This window comes from Aotus nancymaae, unplaced genomic scaffold, assembly GCF_030222135.1.
Source record: "Aotus nancymaae isolate 86718 unplaced genomic scaffold, 86718_ANA_hifiasm-v0.15.2.pri h1tg000021l, whole genome shotgun sequence".
Lineage (NCBI taxonomy): Eukaryota > Metazoa > Chordata > Mammalia > Primates > Aotidae > Aotus > Aotus nancymaae.
The window spans coordinates 15,851,362-15,876,540 of record NW_026988433.1 but is presented as its reverse complement, the minus strand read 5'-3'; the positions used below and the strand labels follow the sequence as shown (position 1 = coordinate 15,876,540).

Here is a 25,179-nt window from a genome sequence, read left to right as displayed (position 1 = left end):
GCAAGAACCAAGATCCATGAAATATAACAGAAGAGAACTCTTTTGATCTTTGATGGCTTAAGGGGTTTCCTCAAAGACACTTGAAGCCCTTGAGTTCAAGCACCGTATTATTAAAGTATTAGTAAATCCTTTATTTTATTTTTTAACTTCTCTAGAGATAATGCTGGATATTAAATCCTCTATTAAATCCCACCAGAGCAATTAGTCATGAGTGAAAAGGAGTAGTTTTATTAGCTTGGCACTTGATTGATCCCAGGCTTAAGAACCTTGGTTTGCCAAGGATTGCCTCAAAAGATGATTATTCATCCATTTCCTCTCTCTTTCATTCATTAGATATTTGCTAAGTGCCTAACTATGTGTCAGTATTGCTGCAGGAACTGGAGACCATAGAGAACATAGCTATGGAATGCAGTGACATGGGGCTCATATTCTTTTCTTTTTCTTTCTTTTTTTTTTTTTTTGAGATGGAGTTTTGCTCTTGTCACCCAGGCTGGAGTGCAATGGTGCAATCTAGGCTCACTGCAACCTCCACCTCCTGGGTTCAAGTGACTCTCCTGCCTCAGCCTCCCGAGTAGCTGGGACTACAGGTGCATGCCACCATGCCTGGCTAATTTTTTGTATTTTTAGCAGAGACTGGGATTTCACCATGTTGGGCAGGCTGGTCTCGGACTTCTGACCTTAGGTGATCCACCTGCCTCGGCCTCCCAAAGTGCTGGGATTACAGGCAGGAGCCAGCATGCCCGGCCATGGGGCTTATATTCTAATGTGTATGTGTATGTGTATGCACATGTGTGAATGAGAGAGAGAGAGAAATGAATCACTAATAAGCCACCAGGCATTGAGTTTGATGGGGTTTTAGAGGTTTATAGATCCACAAGGGAAGGACCAGGTCTGGCTTATTCAGCAAAGCATGTCTAGGGTCTTGCACAGAGCCTGATATCCAATAGGCACTAAATAAATATTTATCAAAAGAAGTTATGGGATGGGCATAGTGGTTCATGCCTGTGAGCCTGGCACTTTGGGTGGCTGGGGCGGGAGGATCACTTGAGGGCAAGGGTTTGAAACCAGCTTGATCAACATAGTGAGACCTTGTCTCTACAAAAAAGAAAATAAAAGTTATGAATTTTAAAAGATGCTGCCACGGATACCCTGGGGAGTCTGAACATCAGATGCAGCCTCTTTCTAGCTAAACAGAGAAGCCCAAACCAGTGTCTCTTCCTTCCCCTCTACTGGGCAGGGCGAGTTCCGGGGGCATGTAGCAGACAGGACTGAGGCTCAGGAATACCCGGGCTTGACTCCTGAACGAGCCTCCCTGTTGTAAGTAGGAATCTCCGTGCAGACAAATTGCTAATTTCCCCCCACCTGGGATTAGCGGCGTTAAGTTCATTATTTTTTAGAATCAGGGAAACGGCCCACGCTGCAGGAAGACTTAGCTAACGGGAAGAAACAGACAGAAATAAAAGGTACCTGGAGGGTTCCCTTTGAATAATTTGAGCATAAAGATGCATCTATAATTAATTCCCATTGTTACTACCCAAAACTTAATAGTGCAATTAATGTCTTAGATTTCTCCCTCCCCTTCCTCCCCAGAGACAGTAGCTGAACTGAAGCCAATGATTGCCCTCCCTGAGAATATCTGAGATAGTCTCGTTAGGGAAATGGTGGCTGATGATGTGTTCTTGTTGGCTGGGGGATGGGATTAGGGTGGAAGGGGAGAGAGAGGGAGAGAGACAGAGAGAGATTCCATGGGCTCTATTAATGGAGGCAGGACATGGGGTTGAGTCCCTTGAAGACCCACCAGTGTCTTGCCTCTGGGGCCCAAGGCTTAGATGGCACCTATTGTACAACTAGTTATCATACACAGAGAATTCTGGACCTCAGGGAGTTGGGGAAAGAGAGTAGTGTCTTCTGAAAAAAAGCTCCAAACAGTGGTCTATGCTAAGTGGATCAGTGGGGTTCTCTTTTTTGGGGCAGAAGGCTGGAATCCCCATTAAATCAACTTAGTTAACCCACCCTACTTGTCTGCTGGTCTCCTGCAGTCAGGAATTTTTCAGAAAAATCACTCCTCAGTAGTCTCAGGCCATAACTCCCTTCCTTCCCCTCTTTGCTGAAACTTTGTTCATTTCATTCTTTTTTCAATTGTCACCTCGTGTAAGAAGCCCTCCCCGACCTCCCAAACTCCGTGAACCATTATTATTTCCAGGAACCATTTCTCGATGGTACCTTTTGCAGTGGCCATGTTTCCTGTATTTATTGATTCTTTGACAAAGGAATGGCTGTGAGCTTCCTGACAGCAGGGACAGTGTTCGTCTAGCTTGCCATGATGCCCCTGGAGTCCTGCACAGTGCCTGACAGAATCTGAGCAGTTAGGACTACAGGTGTGTGTCACAACACCTAGCTAATGAATGAATGAATGAATGAGTAAAATTAGAGGTCAGCCCTGAACGAGGGTGCTCTCTAGGCAATAGTATGCTGGAGCCGACTAACTCTAGCTCCTTTCTACTCTGGGTTCTGTGACTTCCTAGGCCAGGTGCAGTAGCTCACACCTGTAATCCTAACACTTTGGGAGGCTGAGGAAGGAGGATCGCTTGAGGCCAAGTGTTTGAGACTAGCCTGGACAACAAAGTGAGACCCCTCCAGCCTGGGCAACAGAGTAAGACCCAAGAAGAAAGAAAAGAAAAAAAAGAAAAGAAAGAAAGAAAGAAGGAAGGAAGGAAGGAAGGAAAGAAAGAGAGAAAAGAAAAGAAAAAAGAGAAAGAGAGAGAAAAAAAAGAAAAGAAAAAGAAAGAAAGAAAGAAAAAGAAGGAATTGGTCATAGGGAGAATATTTACATTATGGAAACTGGCAAATATTAAAATCAAGGTGGCCGGGCATGGTGGCTCACACCTGTAATCCCATAACTTTGGGAGGCCAAGGTGGGTAGATCACCAGGTAAGGAGATTGAGACCAGCCTGGCCAACATGGTGAAACCCCATCTCTACTAAAAATATAAAAATTAGCCAGGCATAGTGGTGGGCACCTGTAATCCCAGCTACTCTGGAGGCTGAGGCAGGAGAGTCACTTCAACCTGGGAGATGGAGGTTGCAGTGAGCTGAGATTGCACCATTGTACTCCAGCCTGGGCAAGAGAGAGACTCCATCTCAAAAAAAAAAATCAAGGTATTACTATTACTATTATTATTATTAGGAGGGCTGGTTTGCCAACACACCACTGCCTCCAGGACAAGAATTTAGGAAACCGGGGTGAGGAAAGTGAGGCTGAGAAGAAGAGTTGAAACCACATTCACAGCTCAGACTCAGATATAAAGAAGGCACAGGGGCTGGAGAAGATGGCTCACACCTGTGATCCCGGTACTTTGGGAGGCCAAGGCAGAGTGAATCACCTGAGTCAGGAGTTCGAGACCAGCCTGGCCAACATGGCAAAGCCCCATCTCTACTAAAAATATAAAAGATTAGCCTGGCGTGTGCCCTCGCTTACAGAGAGGTCAGAGGGCACAGGCATCTGCCCAGCCCTCTCCTCTCCTCCAAGCTCTGAGTTTGTGGGCACATCCACCTGACTCGCCCACTGCAGGAAACTTACTCTGCCAGCTTCTTGAAGCCGATGGCTCGCCGCTTTGTGGGGGTCCCGTTGGTGCCTTTCCAGACGTGGGTGTTCCAGGGATCAGGCTGGGAAGAGAGGAGAGGGCTATGGTCACTCACTGCAGTGAGGGCAGCTGGCTCCTGCTGGGGATGCTCAGGACCCCTTGGGGCTGTGGCTGCCTGACCTTCAGCCCCTGAAGGGAAGAATTCTGCCCAGTGGTGACCGCCTTGGGAGTAGGGATGCGGGTGGGGTCCTTTCCCAGTGGGTGGTCCGGCCTTGGCAGTGTCCTACTGGCTCTTCCCCCTCGGCCCCCAGTCCCTCTCAAACTCTCTTCTTGTGACCCCTGACTACTCATTCTCATTTCCTCTCTCTCTCTCTCTCTCTCTCTCTCTCTCTCTCTCTCTCTTTCTCTCTCTCTCAAGAGATGGGGATCTCACTCTGTTGCCCAGGCTGGAGTGCAGTGGTGTGATCATAGCTCACTGCAGCCCTGACCTCCCTAGCTCAAGGGATCCTCCTATCTCGGTCTCCCAAATAGCTGGGACTACAGGTGTGCACCACCACACTCAGCTAGCTTTCTTTCTTTCTCTCTCCTTCCTTCCTTCCTCTCTCCCTCCCTCCTTCCTTCCTTCCTTTTCTTCCTTCTCTCTCTTTCTCTCTTTCTTTATTTCTCATCTCACTCTGTTGCCCGGGCTAGAGTGCACTGGCTTGATCTTGGCTCACTGCAACCTCTACCTTCTGGATTCAAGTGAGTCTCCTGCCTTGGCCCCTTGAGTAGCTGGGACTACAGGCACACACCAGGCTAATTTTTTATATTTTTAGTAGAGATGGGGTTTCGCCATGTTGGCCAGGCTGATCTCGAACTCTTGACTCAGGTGATCCACCCGCCTTGGCCTCCCCAAGTGCTGGGATCACAGGTGTGAGCCACCGTGCCCAACCTGCTAATTAAAAAAAAATTTTTTTTAGAGATGGGGTCTCACTATGTTGCCCAGGCTGGTCTGAAACTCCTGGCCTCAAGTCACCCTCCTGTCTCAACCTCCCAAATTACTGGGATTACAGGCGTGAGCCATCATGTCAGCCTCATACGGTCTCTCCTGTTCTTTCAGCTAGACCTGTATGGTAGCCAGCAGCCACATGTGGCTATTGAGTGTCCAGACCACTAGTCTGGGTTGAAATGACCCTAAATGTGATACACACACCAGACCACCAGACACAGAACACTTAATATGAAAAGAGGCAGGGACAGGGCAGGACCTGGTATTCGAAGGAGGGGGTGAGCCGGTAGTTGAGCATCTCCTGGTGGAACACAGGGGTGATGCTTCCGGACATGGGGGGCACGATCCACACCCAGTCGGCAGGGCAGCCTCCCCGGGAGCGATACTCATTCTCCATGTGCTTAATGAAGGACTCGGTGGCAGAGTGATGGTCAACAATGGTCACTTTGTCGCTCTGTGGGAGGAGAGGGGACGGGGTCAGGAGGCATGAGAAGCTGGGGTATTGTGAGGACTCCCTTCCCCACAGAGCAGCATTTCCCAAAGGGAGGTCCCTGAGTTGGTTTAGAGCAGTGTGAACGGAAACGGTGATTCTCCTCGCGTTTCTCATCCAGTCCTTCTACTTAGACTCAGGAGAAAGTCTTCGTCTGGTGGTATGGCGTCTTTAACACCTTTCCTGTGGATCTTGCCAATCTTCCTCTCTCCCATCCCACCCCCCACACTTTTCTTTCTTTTTAAATTTTTCTAGGTTTTGGGGGAACAGGTGGTATTTATTTGGTTACATGCGTGGTGATTTGTGAGGTTTTGGTGCACCCATCACCTGAGCAGTACACACTGAACCCGATTTGTAGCCTTTTATTCCTCACCCTTTCCACACTTTCCTCCTGAGTCCCCAAAGTCCACTGTGTCATTCTTATGCCTTTGCATCCTCATTGCTTAGCTCCCACTTATGAGTGAGAATATACGATGTTTAGTTTTTCATTCCTGAGTTGCTTCACCTAGAATAATAGTCTCCAGTCTCATGCAGCTTGCTGTGAATGCCATGAATTCATTCCTTTTTATGGCTGAGTAGTATTGCATTTTATATATATATATGTAGTTTGCTTGTTTATGTGTTTACCCATACATATATATATATGGCTGAGAAGAAGAGTTGAAACCACATTCACAGCTCAGACTGTGAATATATATATGAATTTATATATATAAATTCCATCATATATATATATATATCTCACCTTTCTTGTCAATCATATATATACACACACATACCACAGTTTATTTACTTGTTGACTGATGAGCATTTAGGTTGGTTCCACATTTTTAGCAATTGCGAACTGTGCTGCTATAAATGTGTGTGCAAGTATCTTTTTTGTATAATGACTTCTTTGCCTCTGGGTAAATACCCAGTAGTGGGATTGCTGGATCAAAGGTAGTTCTACTTTCAGTTTTTTGCTTTTTTTTTAGACAGGGTCTCATTCTGTCTCCCAGACTGGAGTGTAGTGGCACAATCTCAGCTCACCGCAACCTCTGCCTTCCAGGCTGAAGCGATTCTCCTGCCTCAGTCTCCCAAGTAGCTGGGATTACAGGCACATGGACTACTGCCTGGCTAAGTTTTGTATTTTTAGTAGAGACAGGCTTCACCATGTTGGCCAGGCTGGTCTTGAACTCCTGACCTCAAACGATCCATCTGCCTCAGCCTCCCAAAGTGCTGGGATTACAGGTATGAGCCATTACGCCTGGCCTACTTTTAGTTCTTTAAGGAATCCCCACATTGTTTTCTGTAGTCATTGTGCAAGTTTCCATTCCCACCAGCAGTGTAGAAGTGTTCCCTTTTCGCCGCATCCACATCCACATCTATTATTTTTTGTTTATGGCCATTCTTACAGGAGTACGGTGGTATCACGTTGTGGTTTTGATTTGCATTTTCCTGATAATTAGTGATGCTGAGCATTTTTTCATGTTTGTTGATCATTTGTATATCTTCTTTTTTTATTTGTTATTTATTATAGAGGCAGGGTCTCACTGTGTTGCCCAGGTTGGTCTCAAACTCCTGGCGTCAAGCGATCCACCTGCCTTGGCCTCTCAAAGTGCTGGGATTACAGGCGTGAGCCACTGCATCCACTGCCCCCCCACTTTTTGTAAATAAGAGGAAGTATCTAGCTACGATTGCTCCATTTTGTTCTCCTGGTGTTTGCTTGTTTATATATTTAGTATTACAATTACCTTATATTTATGGCAAACAGTGCTGGCTCTCCATTCAGAGTGGTGATATGAAATCTTAAAATACACATTTTTAAGTAATAAAGATGAGTCGATTAAGAAATAAAACAAGTCCATCACAGCTGAGATGGGTGGGGGTGGACTGGCTGTCAGGGAAAGCTGGCCCTGGGGCCTGCTGTGGTTGATGGGTTTGAATTCACATCTTGTCCAAGCGATGTTTTCTCTCTCTGCCCACCTTGTCCCCTTCCTGCACTTTTCTGTTTTCATTATTCATCTTTGTTTTTGTTTTTGAGATGGACTCTTGCTCTTGTCACCCAGGCTGGAGTATAGTGGCCTGATCTCAGCTCACTGCAACCTCCATCTCCCAAGTTCAAGTGATTCTCCTGCCTCATCCTCTGAGTAGCTGGGATTACAGGCATGCACCACCATGCCTGGCTAATTTTTTATTTTTAGTAGAGACAGGGTTTCACCCTGTTGGCCAGGCTAGTCTCGAACTCCTGACCTCAGGTGATCCGCCCACCTCAGCCTCCCAAAGTCGTGGGATTACAGGCATAAGCCACTGCGCCCAGCTAGTTTTCATTATTCATCTCACTCACATCCCTATTGTCTCTGGCTTGACAGACTTCATACCAGTTCATCAGGCCATATGCCATGCTCCTGAAACCTCATTCTCTCTGGTTAAGAGAGAAGGGAGGTGGCCACTTTCCCTCTTGCTCTGTCTCAACTTTTCCCTTCCCTTTGACATTCCTCAGTGCACCCACTCCATCCACATCTGACATGGGGACCTATGGCTTCTATTCCTATCCACCCACGGCTTGATTTAATACCTTAATTCTGCTGGCCGTGTGTGCCTCTCACGTGCATGTACGGGGGTCTAGCTGCCCAGACTGGAAGACCCCAGAAGATAGTGATGGTCCCTATTATAGACAGCAACTTCTATTCTCCAGGTCTCCTGGTTGGGCCAGAAGAATCCTATTTGATGCCCATTGTCCTGGCATAGTTACTACTAGCATCCCCCTCTGGCTCTCAAAAGTGTTGTGGTGGCCGGGCGTGGCACTTTGGGATTCTGAGGTGGGTGGATCACCCGAACTCAGGAGTTCAAGACCAGCCTGGCCAACATGTTGAAACCCTGTCTCTACTAAAAATACAAAAATTAGCTGGGCATAGTGGCGGGCACCTGTAATCCCAGCTACTCAGGAGGCTGAGGCAGGAGAATTGCTTGAACCCGGGAGGCAGAGGTTGCAGTGAGCCAAGATCATGCCACTGCTCTCCAGTCTGGGTGACAAGAGTGAAAGTCTGTCTCAAAAAAAAAGTGTTGTGACTTAGCTGATACATTTTCCAGCCATCCTGCTACAATGCCATTTAGCACAGCCTCATGCATTTAGGACTCTATATGTTTCTGATGATGTTGAAGAGTATTTGTCTCTGTTATGTGATAATCTGAGGCCCTAAGAGATGACAAGACAGAGAATGCCTCTTGTTTGAATTCTAAGGAACTCTAAGCAACAAGACAGAACACTCCCCCTCCCCCTGCCAACATCTGTTCATCTCTTCATCAAATGGTCTCCACCCAAGGTCCACACTGGAGAGGAGGGCATGCAGGATGGAATATAGACCATGCTCCTGGACACAATCCCCCCAAGGGTGGTGGCTGGTAGTGAGGTCTCTTGACCCTCTGCACCAAGGCTCTGAAAGGTTTGAGCTCCCATTTGAGGCTTGCCCCTGGTGGTGCAGGCCCTGGTGTTACCTGGAAGCTGTAGAGAACTGCGATATTGATCTCCACCAGTGCCTGGTCCTTCCACAGGGAGGATGTCTTCCTCATGTCTAAGTTCATCTTTTTGGCCACTTCCTGAAAGAGGAAGGAAACACAGATTTACAGGCTGGGGTATCTCTGGATTTCAGATAGAAGATGGGCAGGGCTAGTGGCATGAAAGAATTTCTTTTCTTTTCTTTTTTTTAAATGGAGTCTCACTCTGTTGTCCAGGCTGTAGTGCAGTGGTGTAGTCTTGGCTCACTGCAACCTCCCCTTCCTGGGTTCAAGCGATTCTCCTGCCTCAGCCTCCTGAGTAGCTGGGACTACAGGTGCCTGCCATCATGGCTGGCTATTTTTTTGTATTTTTAGTAGAGACAGGGTTTCAACATGTTGGCCAGGATGGTCTCGAACTCCTGACCTCAGGTGATCCGCCCGCCTCAGCCTCCCAAAGTGCTGGGATTACAGGTGTGCACCACCACGCCTAGCCTCTGGAGCATTTTAACAGAGATCTAGATCTGTGAGTGCATCACCTGCTTTGTAGTGGGAAAAGCTCTTCATCCATCCTACTCTACCCGCAGAGAGGTCACAACTTAGAATTTAGGCCATTTGTGTTTTGAGCTCATGAGGCCCCTGCCAGACTCCATCTGACAGATAAGAAAACCGAGGCTTAGAGAGGTGCCTCGACTTGTCCAACATCCACAGAAGCAGCTAGTCTCAGAGCTGGAGCCCAGGGAGATGGCTAATGTACAAAACCTCAGAGCTGCTCTCCAAGCAGCTGAAGCCTTTGGCAAAATTACTTGCAAAAAAAAGGAACCCATGACATGCATGTTATAGCTAAGGCAGAAGCAGGAGCTGGTGTCAGGAGCAGGGAAGACCCAACAGCAAGTGCATTAATTAAAGCCTGCTTTGCACTTCTGCTGTCAATACTAGTCACTGGTGGGAACCCAGGTCTCATTATGGGGCTAGAATGAAGCAATTTCTTGGGCTTGGGTAAACTGCTCCCAGACCCAGCTGTCAATGTTTATACATAATGGCAGGTGGAATTGGAGGGTCGGGTGGGAGAGAGGCTCATTTCAGTTACCCGGAGACTATTTTTTGCAACTGAAATGTAAGCAGAGATCAGAGAGCAGACTTATTAACTCACTCTTTGAGGCTGAGGCATTAGGTTCTGCTTGGGTTCGCTATCAGTGACACATTTGTGGGAAGTAAGAAATATGATGCTGATTTCCATGAATACCTACACAACTGGAGTCAGTGCATGAGAGAGGAACGTGTGTATAGCCAGTCATGCTGCTACTGTTAATTCTACAACACGGGTGTTGAACAAGGAGAACACATGGACACAGGAAGGGGAGCACTATACACGGGGTCTGTTGTTGGGGGGGGGGACAGCGGGGGGGTGGGGAGTTGGGGAGGGATAGCATGGGGAGAAATGCCAGATATGGGTGAAGGGGAGGAAGGCAGCAAATCACACTGCCACGTATGCACCTATGCAACAACCTTGCATGTTTTTCACATGTACCCCAAAACCTAAAATGCAATAAAAAATAAAAAATAAAAAAAAGAATAGAAATTAATTGCAGGAAAAAAAACTGTTTAAAAAATAATCCCCAAATGCAACTTGAGCTACCTCTACGAAAACTGCCTGCAACGTTTTTTCCTTCCTGACAGAAGTTTGCATGTATTAGTCGTTGTTTAGGCTGGGCGTGGTGGCTCGCCCCTGTAATCCCAGCATTTTGGGAGGCCAATGTGGGTGGATCAGCTGAGCTCAGGAATTCGAGATCAGCCTGGCCACCATGGTGAAACCCTGTCTCTACTAAAAACAATAATAAAAAAATAGACAGGTGTGGTGCGTGTACCTGTAGTCCCAGCTACTTGGGAGGCTGAGGCAGGAGAATTGCTTAAACCCAGGAGGTGGAGGTTGCAGTGAGCCAAGATCGCACCACTGCATTCAAACCTGGGTGACAGAGTGAGACTCCATCCCCCCAACCAAAAAAAGAAAAAAAGAAAGAATAAAGAAATTTGCATGCATCAGTGGTTGTTCAGAAGAATCTCCTGAGGAACTTTGCAAAATGCAAATACCCAGAGCCCACCCCAGACCTACGACATCAGAACCCTGATGAATGGGACCCGGGCATCACGAAGCCCCCAGGTACACGCCATTGTGTGGTGAAGCTGAGGATCACTGGCATCTATTTTCCACAGTGACACCAGTGGCTTTTTAACAACACAAACCTAATGCTCGGTTCTGGGTTCTAATCTTGGTTCCATGCCTTACCTCCTGTGTGACACAGGCCCAGCACTTAACTTCTCTGTTTCTCAGTGCCCTCTTTTGAAACAAATCCAACAGCAGCAGAGTGTTGTTAGAGACATTTGCTGACAAAAACACAGCAATCATGATGCTTTCACCAAAGCTGGGCTTCAGGAAGCACCGCTCCAGCACTTTTTAGTAGATACGGATGACTCAGCCCGGGAGAGAATCAGACCCTCGCAGAGAAATGCTTAGAGTGGGGAACCACTGCCAACCCTCCTCCCTTGTTTTTTAGAAAAGACACTAAATATGTCCCGAGTTTGTCGGTCATCCTCAAGCTCTTCTAACAAGATTTAAGACCAAGAGGCAGTGGAGTGGAGTGGTAATGAACTTGGACCATAAAGTCAAACCAGACACGTCCCAGCCCTGCTGCCTGCTAGCTGTATGACCTTGAGCTTGTCATCTGTTGAAGGGGAATTCTCATACCTCAAGGTTCAGGTGAGGATTAAATGAGGATGGAACACAGAAACAGTGCTTTGAATGGTGTTAGCACGTGCTATGTGCTATGTGCTATGTGCTATGTGCTATGTGCTATGTGTGTTTGCTGTTATTTTCTTTCTTTCTCCTTTCCTTTCCTTTTTTCTCTCTCTCTTTCCCTCCCTCCCCCTCTCTCTCTTTCTTTCCTTCTCTCTCTTCCTCTCTCCCTCCCTCCCTCCCCTCTCTCTCTCCCTCCCTCCCTCCTCTCCTTCTCTCTCTCTCTCTCTCTCTCTTTTTCTCTCTCTCTGTCTCTGAGTCTTGCTCTGCCACCCAGGCTGGAGTGCAGTGATGCGATCTCAGCTCACCGCAACCTCCGCCTCCCAGGCTCAGGCGATTCTCCTGCCTCAGCCTCTGAGTAGCCTGCCATCACGCCTGGCTAAGCTGTTATTTTCATTGTTCTTAAAGACACAGATGTCCCCAGTGTTTCCAGGGGCTTCTCTGGGATTACGATTCTATTTAACCCCTTCAGGTTTCCAAGCTACCAAGCCCAGCCATGGGGAAGGGGACTACTGAGATGGCAGCCTCTGTGGTGTGCTTTTCCCTTGTGGTGACCAGAGAGGGTCCTTACCTCCAGGATATTGTAGCGGGAGTTGTCACAGTAGTCACGGACACCAATCTCCGTGCCCATGTACCAGCCACTGAAGGGACAGGCGCTGAACTCCAGGCCGCCAATCTCCAGGAGCATGTTGGACACGGCGGGGAGGCCGTACCACTTCAGCCCCAGGTCCTTGAACCACTCAAACCTGCAGGGAGCAACAGGGCCCAGCTCACCTGGAGCAGGTGTCTCATGGGCGGGACAGTTTGAATCTAGAGATGCTGAAATGCCAGGGACTGATTCGGACTGACAAGGTCAGAATATGACTCCTGGGCCCTGCTTCAGATTGCTGGAATCACAGGTTCTGCAGCTAGGGCCTGAGAATGTACATTTTAAACATATTTCTCAGGTGCTTTGGATGGATATCCAGGCCTGGAAACTACTGCCTTGGGCTGCCGTTTCTCGCCCAAACCCACCCTGAAAGTGAGTCCAAGACAAAGTGTGGGGACCTCTCTCCCCATTCTCCAACTGAGCACCTTCCTACCTCAGGGCCTTTGCACAGACAGCACCTTCCTCTCGGAATCTTCTCCCTTCCTTCTGTGCTTCCAGCTCTTACTTATACTTTAATTTTCAGCTAAAATGAGGCTTATTCTGAAAAGCCTTCCCTGAGGCCCAGCTGGGTCAGATGACTTCATCCTAGGCACTATACCTTTCATTTGCAGCACTTTATTAAAATTAAGTGGTATTTGAGTAACTATGCATGTAAGCGCTTCTCTTCCTTGAGATCATAAGCACCGTGAAGGCAGGGGTTGAGTCAGCCCCCAAAGCTAGCACAATGTCCAGCCTGCATGAGGAACAGTGAATTGTGTTGGATGGGCCAATACATGAATGAATAAATGTAGGCTACAAGGAACTGGGTGAGTTCCCAGATATCAGGCAGTGTCAGGAGCCTTGGGACACCTGCTTCCTCTCCAAGGCTGGGACTAGGGTGAGGCAGGTGTGGCACTATCCTTGGGTGTAAAATTTAATTGGAGGAAGCTAACAGGTCTGTGCAAAAGTAGTTGCGGTTTTTGCAATTACTTTTGCATCCACCTAATGGTTTCCCCCTCTTAAGTTTACTTTTGCCATTAAAAGTAACGGCAAAAACCATAATTACTTTTGCATTAACCTAATAAAAACCCAAGAATTAAGATTCATACTATTATTTATTTATGCAGTATTTGAAAGTAATGCAACATTAAAAAAATCAAAATTTATATATATATATATATATATATATATATGAACAATAATGTAGAATTCCACCCTACACTTGTATGAGACCTCGTTCATCTAACTCTAATCTCAGTCCTGAGCAGGATTCTATCTTTATTGAAAATGTTGATATACTGTTCATCATGTGTTGTTTTTTAGAAATATTAACTTTGAGACCAGAAACTATAAAACTCCTAGAAGAAAACATCAGGGAAATGCTTCAGGATATTGGTCTGGGAAAAGATTTTATGAATAAGACCTCAAAAACACAGGCAACACAAGCAAAAATAAACACACAGGATTATGTTAAATGAAAAAATTTCTGCACAGCAAAGAAATGAGCAACAGAGTGAAAAGACAACCTAAAGAATGGGAGAAAATACTTGAAAACTGTTCATCCACCAAGGGATTAATATCTAGAATATACAAGGAACTCAAACATTTCAGAAGCAAAAAAACCCAAACAACTGGATTAAAAAATGGGCACTTGCTCTGAACAGACATTTCTCCAAAGAAGGCAGATAACCAATAAATACAGAAAAAAAGCCTCCACATCACTCATCATCAGGGATATGCAAATGAAACCCACAATGAGATAACGTCACATCCCAGTTAGGATGCCAATTATAAAAAGGCAAAACATAACAAATGCTGGCGTGGTTGCGGAGAAAAGGGAACCCTTATTCCCACTGTTGGAGGGAATATTGGCTAGTACAGGAGTATGCAGAACTGTATGGCAGTTCCTCAGAAAACTACAAATAGAACCATCACGAGATCCAGCAATCCCACCAGTGGGCACTTATCCAAAGGAAAGGAAATCAGGCCGGGCGCAATGGCTCATGCCTGTAATCCCAGCACTTTGGGAGGCCGAGGCAGGCAGGTCATTTGCAGTCAGGGATTTGAGACCAGCCTGACCAACATGGTGAAACCCTGTCTCTACTAAAAATACAAAAAAATCAGCCGGGCATGGTGGTGTGCATCTGTAGTCCCAGCTACTTGGGAGGCTGACACAGGAGAATGGCTTGAACCCAGGAGGCAGAGGTTGCAGTGAGTCAAGATGGTGCTACTGCACTCCAGCCTGGGCAACACAGTGAGACTGTCTCAAAAAAAAAAAAAAAAAAGGAAAGGAAATCAGTATGTTAAAGTGATATCTACACCCCTGTGTTTATTGCAGCACTATTCACAGTAGCCAAGATATGGAACCAACCTAGGTGTCTAACAGATGAATGGATAAAGAAAATGTGTGATTTATATATATATATATATACACACACACACACATCTATATATATAAATACTATATATATTGACTATACTTTATAATGTAATTGTATGTTTTAAAGTAACTTAAAGAGTGTAATTTGATTGTCTATAACTCAAAGGATAAATGCTTGAGGGATGGATACCCCATTGTCCATGATGTGCTTATTTCACATTGCATGCTTATATCAAAACATCTCATGTACCCCATAAATATATACACCTACAATGTACCCACAAAAATTAAAAGTAATAATTAAAAAAAAAAACTCTACCAGGTCTGGTGTGGATCAAGTTCAAAAGAAATTTGGAGTCATGAACTCCAAATTAATTATATCTATATCTACACTGGAATACCACTCAGCTATAAAAAAGAATGAAACCATGGTACTCACAGCAACTTGGATGGAACTGGAGGACATTATGTTAAGTGTAATGAACCAGAAACATTGAATATTCAGTGTTTAGTATTTCAGTTAAACACTGAATATTCTCACTCATAGGTGGAAGCTAAAAAAATGTTGATCTCATAGAAGTAAAAAGCAGAACAGAGCATGCTGGAGGCTGGGTAGGGTGGGGAGAAGGGGGAATTGGAAGCAATTTGTTAAAGGATACAAAATTACAGCTAGATAGGAATAAGTTCTAGAGTTCTACACCACTGTAGGACAACTATAGTTAACATTAATATACATTTTCAAACAGCTAGAAGAAAGGACATTGAATGTTTCCAATAGAAAAGATAAGTGTGTGAGACAATGAGCGTGTTAATTACACTGACCTGATCACTATACATGTATTAAGACATCATTATGTATCTCAAGAATATATACAATTATTATATATCAATTAGACAAATAAAACATTAATTTTGATTTTAAAAATATTGCATTCTTATATTTATCTTGTTTATTATTGAGTGTGTTAGCAACCCCCCTTGATTTTATTCAATCCTAGGTTTGAGTCTACTGACTCACAGTAGATGTCCTTCACCCTCAAAGGGCAAATGCTGTTTGTGTTGCTGGCCTGAGGTCTTGCAGCAACTTCATGACTCCAAATCCCTTTTGAACTTGATCCTCACCAGGTCCTGTAGAGTTTTTTAGTCATTATTTTTAATTTTTATGAATACATAGCAGGCTTGTTTATGGGGAAGATGAGATGTTTTGATACAGGCATGTAATGTGAAATAAGAACATCTTGGAAAATAAGCACATCGTGGAGAATGGGGTATCCATCCCCTCAAGCAGTTATCCTTTGAGTTACAAATAATCCAATTACACTCTTTTTTAAAAAATGCACAATTACGTTATTATTAACTATAGTCACCCTGTTGTGCTTTCAAATAATAGGTTGTATTCATTCTTCCTACTTTTTTTTTTTTTTTTTTGAGACGGAGTCTGTAGCCCAGGCTGGAGGGCAGTGGCACAATCTGGACTCACAGCAACATCTGCCTCCCAGGTTCAAGCAATTCTCCTGTCTCAGCCTCCCAAGTAGCTGGGATTATAGGCACATGCCACCATGCCCAAGGAATTTTTGTATTTTCAGTAGAGATGGGGTTTTTGACATGTTGATCTCACACTCCTGACCTCAGGTGATCCTCCTGCCTCGGCCTCCCAAAGTGCTGGAATTACAGGTGTGAGCCACCATGCCCAGTCTCTATATTTTTGTACATCTTAACGGTCCCCATCTTCCCCTCACTCCCTCCACTACCCCTTCCCAGCCTCTGGTAACCATCCTTCTACCTTTTACATCCATGAGTTCTATTGTCTTGATTTTTAGATCCCACAAATAAGTAAGAACACGTGATGTTTGTCTTCCTCTGCCTGCCTTATTTCACTTAACGTAATGATCTCCTGTTCCATCCACGTTGTTGCAAATGACTGGATCTCATCCTTTTTTATGGCTGAATAGTACTTCGTTGTGTATCTGTACCACATTTTCTTTATCTAGACATCTGTTGATGGACACTTCAGTTGCTTCCTTAGTGTTGCAGCTATTGTAAACAGTGTTACAACAAACACAGGAGTGCAGATATCTCTTAGACATACTGGTTTCCTTTCTCTTGGGTATATACCCAGCAGTGGGATTGCTGGATCATATGGTAGCTCCCTTTTTAGCTTTTTGAGGACCTCCAAACTGTTGTCCATAGTGGGTATACTAATTTACATTCCCACCAACAGTGTGCAAGGGTTCCTTTTTCTCCATATCTTCTTCAGAATTTGTTATTGCCTGTCTTATATATATTTATATATATACACTGGTATACTGGTGTATATATATATATATATACATATAAAGTTGAATGTGTAACTATTCAACTGTGGCTATTCCAGGAACCCGTCTCTCAAGCAGCTCTTCTCCTACGCCATTCTGGGCTTTGCCTTGTCTGAGGCCATGGGGCTCTTCTGTTTGATGTTCGCCTTCCTCATCCTCTTTGCCATGTGAGGCTCTGTGGGGTCACCTGCCTGTCCCTGCTGCGGTGACTCCATACTGTGAATCAACTGTTTTAAACAGTTCTCTCAATTGAAAATGTGGGCCAGTGAAGTGGCTCATGCCTGTAAAGCCAGCACTTTGGGAGGCTGAAGCGGGAGGATTACTTGAGCCCAGGAGTTCAAGACCAGCCTGGATAACATGGCAAAACCCTATCTCTACAAAAATTACAAAAATTAGCCAAGCATGGTGATGTGTGGCTGTAATCACAGCGACGTGGAGGGGCTGAGGTGGGAGGATCACTTGAGCTCAGCAAATTGAGGCTGCAATGAGTCACGTTTGTGCCACTGCATTCCAGCCTGGGCAAAAGCAGCAGACTCTGTCTCAAAAAAAAAAAAGAAAAAGAAAAAGAAAGAAAAAGTGTGCTCACAACAGACAGCATGGTGCTTCTGCTCTTTCAACACTTAGGGCTGGAAAAGAGGCATGTTCTTGTTGATGGCTCAGGAGTGAGATGATTCAGAAAAGGTAGTGGTCCCCAGGCTGGTCAAAGAGGACTTTTTGCGTCTTGAGGGAACCCATTCTGCCCAAGCCCACAGTGAGGACCAAAACCAAGCCCCCCTTTCCCCTTTCAGCTTCCGTCTCGGCTAGAAAGAAACCCGGGGGGATGGGGCTGGGCAGAGAGGGGCACTGGGCAAACCCACTCACCCTCTCTCACCCCTTGCCCATCCCTCTTACTTGGGGTGCCTGATGGGAACTTCCAACACCAGCTCTGGAGGAATCTGGAAGAGCTCGGGGTCATTGCCGTTGGCCTGAAGCAGGAGTGGAAGGACATCGAAGCGGCCTCTCGGGGGTTTCCAGCCCTGCTGTATGCAAATCTGCAAGCAGACCCGGCCAAGTAATGCCACTGTACCCCAGACCGTACAAACACAACCCTTATGTGGGAAGCGGGAGTGGGGTGGATAGAGGTCCAAATGCAAGCCCCCAGGAGACATTTTCTCTGGAGGCTCTTGGCCACATCACCTCCTTTATAAAGTTCTCCCTGATAGCACCATGTATTAGCTTGGTGCAAAAGTAATTACGGTTTTTGCCATTACTTTCAATAGCAAAAACCACAATTACTTTTGCACTGACCTAGTAACTAGCATGACTTCTCATGGGCCCACAGGACAGAGGGCAAACCCTTCCTCTAGCACTGAGCTTTGTTTTCAGGGTCTTCCCTGCCCACTGGAATTCCCAGAGGGCAAGGGCTGAATCTGACTAACAAGTGCATCTGCAGGCTGCCAGCTCCGTGTTTGCATTAATAATAGGATAAGATACAAAGAAAACCTGCTGAATCTGATGAAGGCAGATGTATTAGAGTTATCATATATGATGCATTTGTTAGAGTGACTGTCCAATAAAAATATAATGCAAGCCACGTAAGTAACTAAAATTTTCTAGAAGCCACATTAGAAAAAAACAACAGGTGAAAATCATTTTGATTTTAGCTCTTTTTTTGCTAGTCTTCTTCAAATCATGGGAGAAAATGGTTTTAATAATATATCATCTTAAATAAAGTTCAACAGTGTCCTTGATATTAATATTAATTTATTAATAGTATCTTAAAATATTACTATCAATATATTCAAATTATATATTTGACATTAAAATTAAATATATAACACACTTATTAATCCAATAATATGTCAAATAATACATTAATATCAACTTTAATTTATTAATAATTAATATGAGTGTATTGAAACAATATATTTAATATTGAAATTTAAAATATGCTTATTAATCCAGTGAATCAATTAATTTGTTAATAAATATATTACCCTAATGTATCCACATTATTACTGTTTCAACACTAAAAATGATCAATGAGTTCTTTTCCTCTCTTTTTTGGATCCAGTCTTCGAGATCCAGTGTATATTTTCTTTTAAGGCACATCTCAACTGGGACCAGTCACATTTCGAGTGATCAACAGCCACATTTTGTCCCTATTAGACAGGGTAGGGTTAGAGAGTTTCAAAAGGTAAAATTACATGGTTAGGTTTGGAACGATTCTTTGTGCTTAGTAAAAAGAGGAAGCACTAAATCATGGCACAGGAGAACACGTCCCGCTCAGCAAGGTTTCTAGAGATAGAGCCAAAGGAAGAGGTTGGGGCGTTTATGTTCTTGTGACCACGAGGACAAGGTCAGCCAAGTACACAGTTAGAGCTCAGCCAAGTGGAGCAGGGAGTCTGAGTCTGGCTGCCTCTAAAACGGCACAGGTGCAGTTCCTGGTTGCCCTGGTTACAGCCCCCTCCTCATGAGAATAACATTTTCATAAGAAAAGCCACATGCAAATGAAGCCAGCAGCCAGGAGGGAGTGGAGCAGCCCTTAGCCTTGCCAACTGTGTCTTCGAGGAGGTACCACCGGGGATGGGCTTGAGCAAAGGACAACCGTGAAATGCAGCGGGGCATGAGTTAGGTGATTTTAAAAAAGGTGGCAGCAGGCCTGTGTGCCTTAGATCATTCTAAACACGAGATGTGCCTGTGCTGTCATGTGGGTGTGGTCCATATAAGCTACCATGCTTTACCTGCACTACCTGCCCGCACTACCACCTGGAAGGAACTCAGGGCATGGAGATGGTGGTAGTCACTTTCCTGGTGGCTTTTGTGAATTGACTTGGGCTACCAGTAACTGTGGTAATGCTGGTGACAGGCAAAGTCAAGCATACTCAAAGGGTTGGGTGGCTCACGTTGTTGTATCAACAAATGAATGAATGAATGATATGAAACTGACATATCTCCTAACTCAGAAAAAGTGGATACCAGATATGTCTTCCATTTCTTGGCTCTTACCTTCCTGGTGAGAGGCAAGAGATTTAGACTGTAGTTCTAGCTTTTCTTCTTTACTCATTTAGCAGTCTTGAATGACTCACTTGGCCTTGGTGAGACTCAGTCTACCCATCTGTGACATGGGACAACAGTTCCCATCAGGAGGGCCGAGTGAGTTAAAGGCATGAAAGTGACCAAATGACCAGCTGTAAAAGAACTAGAATGGGGAACAGCCTGATGGAGAAGTAGGTTTGGAGAAGAGTAAACTACTCCATTGGCAGCTCTCCTTGTGATGATAGTATTAAACCCAAAAAAGTCTGTGGGTAAAAGTCTGGGGACATAAGAGCCCAAGATGGGGCAGGGTAGGGGGCAGAAATGCTCGCACCTCTGTGAACTGCACGTTGGCTGGGTCCCCCAGGGTGGAGCCATCGGGCTGCTTGTAGCCAGCATAGCGGATGAGCTGGGAGTTCCAGACTCGGAAGTCATGCTTGCCATCTGTCCTCTGGGGGAATATGGTGATGGCCGACCTGTGGTGGAGAGAGGGGAACACCTGGCATCAGGGTGGGATTTGTGCTGTGGGAACATACTAAACACGGTGCCACCCAGGCCAACAGCTGCTTGAAGCCCAGGGTGGATCACCTCCATGCCAAGGTCCCCAGGACCAATGAAGCAGTGGTTGGAAGGGAGAGGCCATGCTCTGTTCCTCCATTGGAATTGTGGTCTGAGGAAAAGGGTGGAGAGTGACAAGCCCCATGCCACCTTGTTGAAGGAAAGACTCCCTCTCTAGCTGGAGACTTAAATAATATTGACCTAAGCCAGTCTTCCAAAGAGTTATTTTGCAGCCAGTAATTTCCAGGGAAACATCAGACCTTGCTTCCCTGTAAGAATGTACTATGGGCTGGGTGAAGTGGCTCACGCCTGTAATCCCAGCACTTTGGGAGGCTGAGGTGGGTGGATCACAAGGTCAAGAGATCGAGACCATCCTGGCCAACATGGTGAAACCCCATCTCTACTAAAAATACAAAAATTAGCTGGGCATGGTGGTACACGCCTGTAGTCCCAGCTACTCAGGAGGCTGAGGCAGGGGAATCGCTTGAACCTGGGAGGCAGAGCTTGCAATGAGCCAAGATTGTGGCACTGCACTCCAGCCTGGCGATAGAGTGAGACTCCATTTCAAAAAAAAGAAAGAATGTACTACAGAGTCCCAATTCCAGTCTTCTCCCGGCCATCATTAATTCTCATCCACTTTGCCCACCCCCGTTACCAAACCAAAGTTTATAGACTTAAGATTAAAAAGCAATCAGCTTGCATTTGCATTCACATTTATTTAAAAGAAAACTGCAGGTTATCAGCCATTGGCCTCGCCTGCCCAAATGAAAAGAGTGAAGGCTGTATTCTTTTATTAATTGTGGAAAGATGTTGTCTGCTGAAGGTCCTATCTGGAGCCCGGATCTCTCTGTTAAAAGGGAGATCAGCAAGTGTTAGGTGTTAACAATGTCTTAGCACCCAACTGAGCCTTTCTCCTCAGCATCATCATCAGGATTGGAAAAAAAATAAAAGGAAAGGGCCGGGCGTGGTGGCTCATGTCTGTAATCCCAGCACTCTGGGAGGCCGAGGCAGGTGGATCACCTGATGTCAGGAGTTCAAGACCAGCCTGACCAACATGGAGAAACCTGTCCCTACTAAAAATACAAAATTAGCTGGGTGTGACGGGCACCTATAATCCCAGCTACTCGGGAGTCTGAGGCAGGAAAACCACTTGAACCCGGGAGGGAGAGGTTTCAGTGAGCCGAGATCGTGCCATTGTACTCCAGCCTGGGCAACAAGAGTAAAACTCTGTCTCAAAAAAAAAAAAAAAAAAAAAAAGGAAAGGAAAATAACTTTTTCACCATGTAGTTCAGTGTTATCTCACGGCAGGAGCTCTTGCCAGCTGGACTGGCTGGTCCCCCATCCCAGGCTATGGAAACACAGTCCTGGCTTCTTGTATCAACACAAACATCACATCTCAGGTCCAACTCATTGCTTACAGATCTTCTTGCATATACATTTCTGTCCAGAACCCTGTCCCTGCTGATCCCCTTGGATGGAATTCCTCTCTTCCATTTTATGTCCAAGTTCAAGACCTGACTCAAATCCGCCCCCTCCACACAGCAACCCCTGTCTCATCTAGCTTCATAGGGCCTTCTTTCTGAGCATCGTTTTTAGGTCTTACTCTCTTACACAAGACAATGTAGCATGTAATTCTGCGGGGGTGATGCATCACAGCTGAGGGTGAGTCTAGAATCCAGGCTGAAGGCCAAAATCACAGAGAGTCAAAGATGCTCTTCAAGATCTCTTAACAGAGGCACCATCTTGGAGATGAACGCAGAGTGAGTCAAACAGTTTTCCCTCCAGCACTAAAACACATCGCTGTTTCTCTGGTTGAACATCAAATAAAGGGCGTTTGTGTAATGTGTATATTTAAAAAGTATGTTTCGAAACACCAGAATCACACACAGAGAGCCGGGTGTGATGCCTACGCTATGTGTAGAAACTGAGACCAACAGAGGAACTAGAACACACATCTATGCCTCTACTCTCCTGCTTCCCCAAGCACAGTGTGAACCTGTATCTCTCCATCTCTTCTCTCTTGCTGTCTTTCCCCTCTTACTTTTTTTTTTTTTGAGACAGTCTCACTCTGTCACTCAGGCTGGAGTGCAGTGGTGCAAGCTCGGCTCTCACTGCAACCTCCACCTCCTGGATTCAAGCAATACTCCCAACCCAGCCTCCCAAATAGCTGGGACTACAGACAGGCACACTCTGGCACAGTCCACTCATTTTTTTTTTTTTTTTGAGATGGAGTCTTGCTCTGTTGCCCAGGCTCTGTTGCTCCAAGATCGAGCCACTGTATTCCAGCCTGGGTGGCAGAGCAAGACCCTGTCTCAAAAAAAAAAAAAGAGAGAGAGAGAGAGAGAGAAATCCACCAGAAGAGCCCATAAACTCCTTGAAGGCCTAACCTTGACCAGGTCCAGACCCACAGGAGGGTTCTCTGATATTCTTTAAGGGATGAGGTCTCTTGAAAAAGACTTGTCTTGGGAAAAAGATCTACACATCAATTCCTCACGCAGGCGCAGTTTTAGACTACAGGCCCTTTTCTTACTAGGGAACTCAGAAAACTAGCAAACACCATTTCCTTCTTACAGTAAAGACACATCTGAGAAAATTAATCTTTCATGCAGAGAAGCCACTTTTGGATGAACTCAGTGAAGCCCGGGGGCTTATGGGAATATCCCTGCAGTGATCCTGTGTGGCCCCAAGATGGGACTGGTGCTCAGTGGCTGGGAACAGATGCCACAGCAGCAGTGAGTGAGCAGCGCCAGCAAGTGTAGCTGGCTGTCTGTGGGGCCCCAGCTGTTCCATTCCAGCTGTTCCTCTCCCAGCTGAGACTTGCCAGCGTGGCCGCCACCAGCCACATGGATACCTGTCTGCCTCAGCCAGCCTGCTCCCTGGGGCTTTGTTCTTTGTATTGGTTCAAGAGGAATCCAAGGTGTGGCTTGGCTGGTTAGAACCTGAAGGAGCAGTACCCACAGCATTGGCAAGAGAAATTGCCTTTTAAACCAAAGGAGAATTGGAGGCAGCTCCAGGTGACAGAGCAAGACACAGTAAAAGCAGGTCACCACCAGCAATAGGACTTTCCTATTCCGAGAATCTCAACTGTTCCTTCCTGTCCTCTCCACGAAGGATACTGAACTGTGGGTTGAATGTGTTGTTTGCTGCTGTAGTTTTGCAAACTACACAGGAGTCCACTTGCCCCAGAAGAGAAGAAACTTGGGATGGAGTATGGAATAAAGATACCGAGGCTGGGCGTGATGGCTCACACCTGTAATCCCAGAATTCTGGGAGGCCGAGGCAGGCGGATCACTTGAGGTCAGGAGTTTGAGACCAGCATGTTCAACATCATGAAAGCCTGTCCCTACTAAAAATACAAAAATTAGCCAGGTGTGGTGGCGGGCACCTGTAGTCCCAGCTACTGAGTAGGCTGAGGCAGGAGATTCTCTTGAACCCAGGAGGCAGATACTGCAGTGAGCTGAGATCATGCCACTGTACTCTAGCCAGGGCGACAAAGCAAGACTCTTCCTCAAAAAGAAGAGAGGAAAAAAAAAAAAGGCTGGGCATCACGTTGGCTGGGTTTTCTGCCTTCCTGGGGACAAAACTGGCTATGGCTAGTGATTTCTCCCTGCCCTACTACGTAGGGCACAAGGGCAAGCTTGGGCATGAGTTTCTGGAGTTCGAATTTCAGCCAGACAGAAAGCTTAGATATGCCAACAACAACGATTGCAAAAATGACATCATGATCAAAAAAGAGGCTTATGTACACGAGAGTGTAATGGAAGAACTGAAGAGAATTCCTGATGACAGTGAAACTACAAAAGGTGATGCTTTGTGGCCTCCCCCAGACAGGGTTGGCCGACAGGAGCTTGAATTGTCATTGGAGATGAACACATATGTTTTACCACATCAAAAATAGGTTCTCTTATTGATGTAAATCAGTCAAAGGATCTAAAGGCCTTCAAGTATTTTGCTATTTGGTTCAAGACTTGAAATGTTCAGTTTTCAGTCTCATTGGATGACACCTCAAGTTGAAACCGATTTAAAGTGTATGTTTTTCAAGCTGTTTGTATATTTAATTAAGGGATGGGAGGGTTTATTTGTCATTTGCAGTATTGGGATCTTTATGAATGTGAAGCAAACACAAAAATTTTGTATGTAAACTGAAAATAAGAAAATACATTAGCAAGCTTCATGGTTATCTTTACTTGAGTCCACGTGGATTGGCCAGTCCTCACACATACTAAATTCTGTAAATAAAAGCCACCTTTTGTTAAAACTTTGCTCTTATAAAACACACCAAATCCTGGAGGAAAAAAAAAAAAAAAAAGATGCCGGGACACCTCTCCCAGCTTGGCCCTTCTCCCTGAGATGAGGAACATTTCCCTGGCAGGTGAATTGACTCCAGAGTCAAAGCCTGCCGTGAGATAACATTGAACTACATCATGAAAAAGTTATTTTCCTTCCCTTTCCTTAATTTTTTGAGAGAGAGTTTCACTCTTGTTGCCCAGGCTAGAGTGCAATGGTGTGATCTTAGCTCACTGCAGCCTCTGCCTCCCGGGTTCAACGCTGTGGGGACTTTTGATCCCCCGCTCCCAATGCCCAGCTAGTCAGCTCACCTGAGGTTCCCTTTGTTGGTGGCATACTTGACATGGTTGCAGATGTAGTTGAACATCCCATGGGCCGTGGTGCAGTCACGGGCATCAAATACCTGGGAAAGGTGCAGGGTGGAAGTGACTGCCTCTTCCTTCCCTCTCCAACCCCCTCAAGAGCAATCTTCACACTTTAGGAGAACCCAGATCCCACCCCAGCTGCTGCTCCACTGGCAAAGTGGGCACCTCATTACTGAGTCGCAGGCTGCGTTTTATATTTTCTCTTTTCTATCCTAATAACCAAGGCCAATCTGACCAGGAAAAAAAATCCCCTAAAAGTAGGCATGGCATGTAAGTGAATGTGGGAAAGGAATGGAAATGAA

The 25,179-nt window shown here is 45.6% G+C and overlaps 1 protein-coding gene and 1 pseudogene across 3 annotated transcripts in view; one reads left to right on the top strand and one right to left on the bottom strand.

Moving 5' to 3' along the window:
• The window catches only part of NOS1 (nitric oxide synthase 1), a 231,872-nt gene that overhangs the window by 46,201 nt on the left and 160,492 nt on the right, over nt 1–25,179 (bottom strand). For all 3 annotated transcript variants that reach the window (XM_064379759.1, XM_064379761.1, XM_064379760.1), the window contains exons 7-13: nt 24,824–24,915; nt 20,002–20,143; nt 17,544–17,683; nt 11,901–12,075; nt 8,539–8,640; nt 4,831–5,025; nt 3,580–3,665 (exon numbers count right to left, since the gene is read on the bottom strand). In XM_064379759.1, the coding sequence (XP_064235829.1) occupies nt 3,580–3,665; nt 4,831–5,025; nt 8,539–8,640; nt 11,901–12,075; nt 17,544–17,683; nt 20,002–20,143; nt 24,824–24,915 (932 nt within the window). The remainder of the gene's footprint in view (nt 1–3,579; nt 3,666–4,830; nt 5,026–8,538; nt 8,641–11,900; nt 12,076–17,543; nt 17,684–20,001; nt 20,144–24,823; nt 24,916–25,179) is intronic.
• On the top strand, nt 23,815–24,250 carry LOC110569267 (protein mago nashi homolog; annotated as a pseudogene).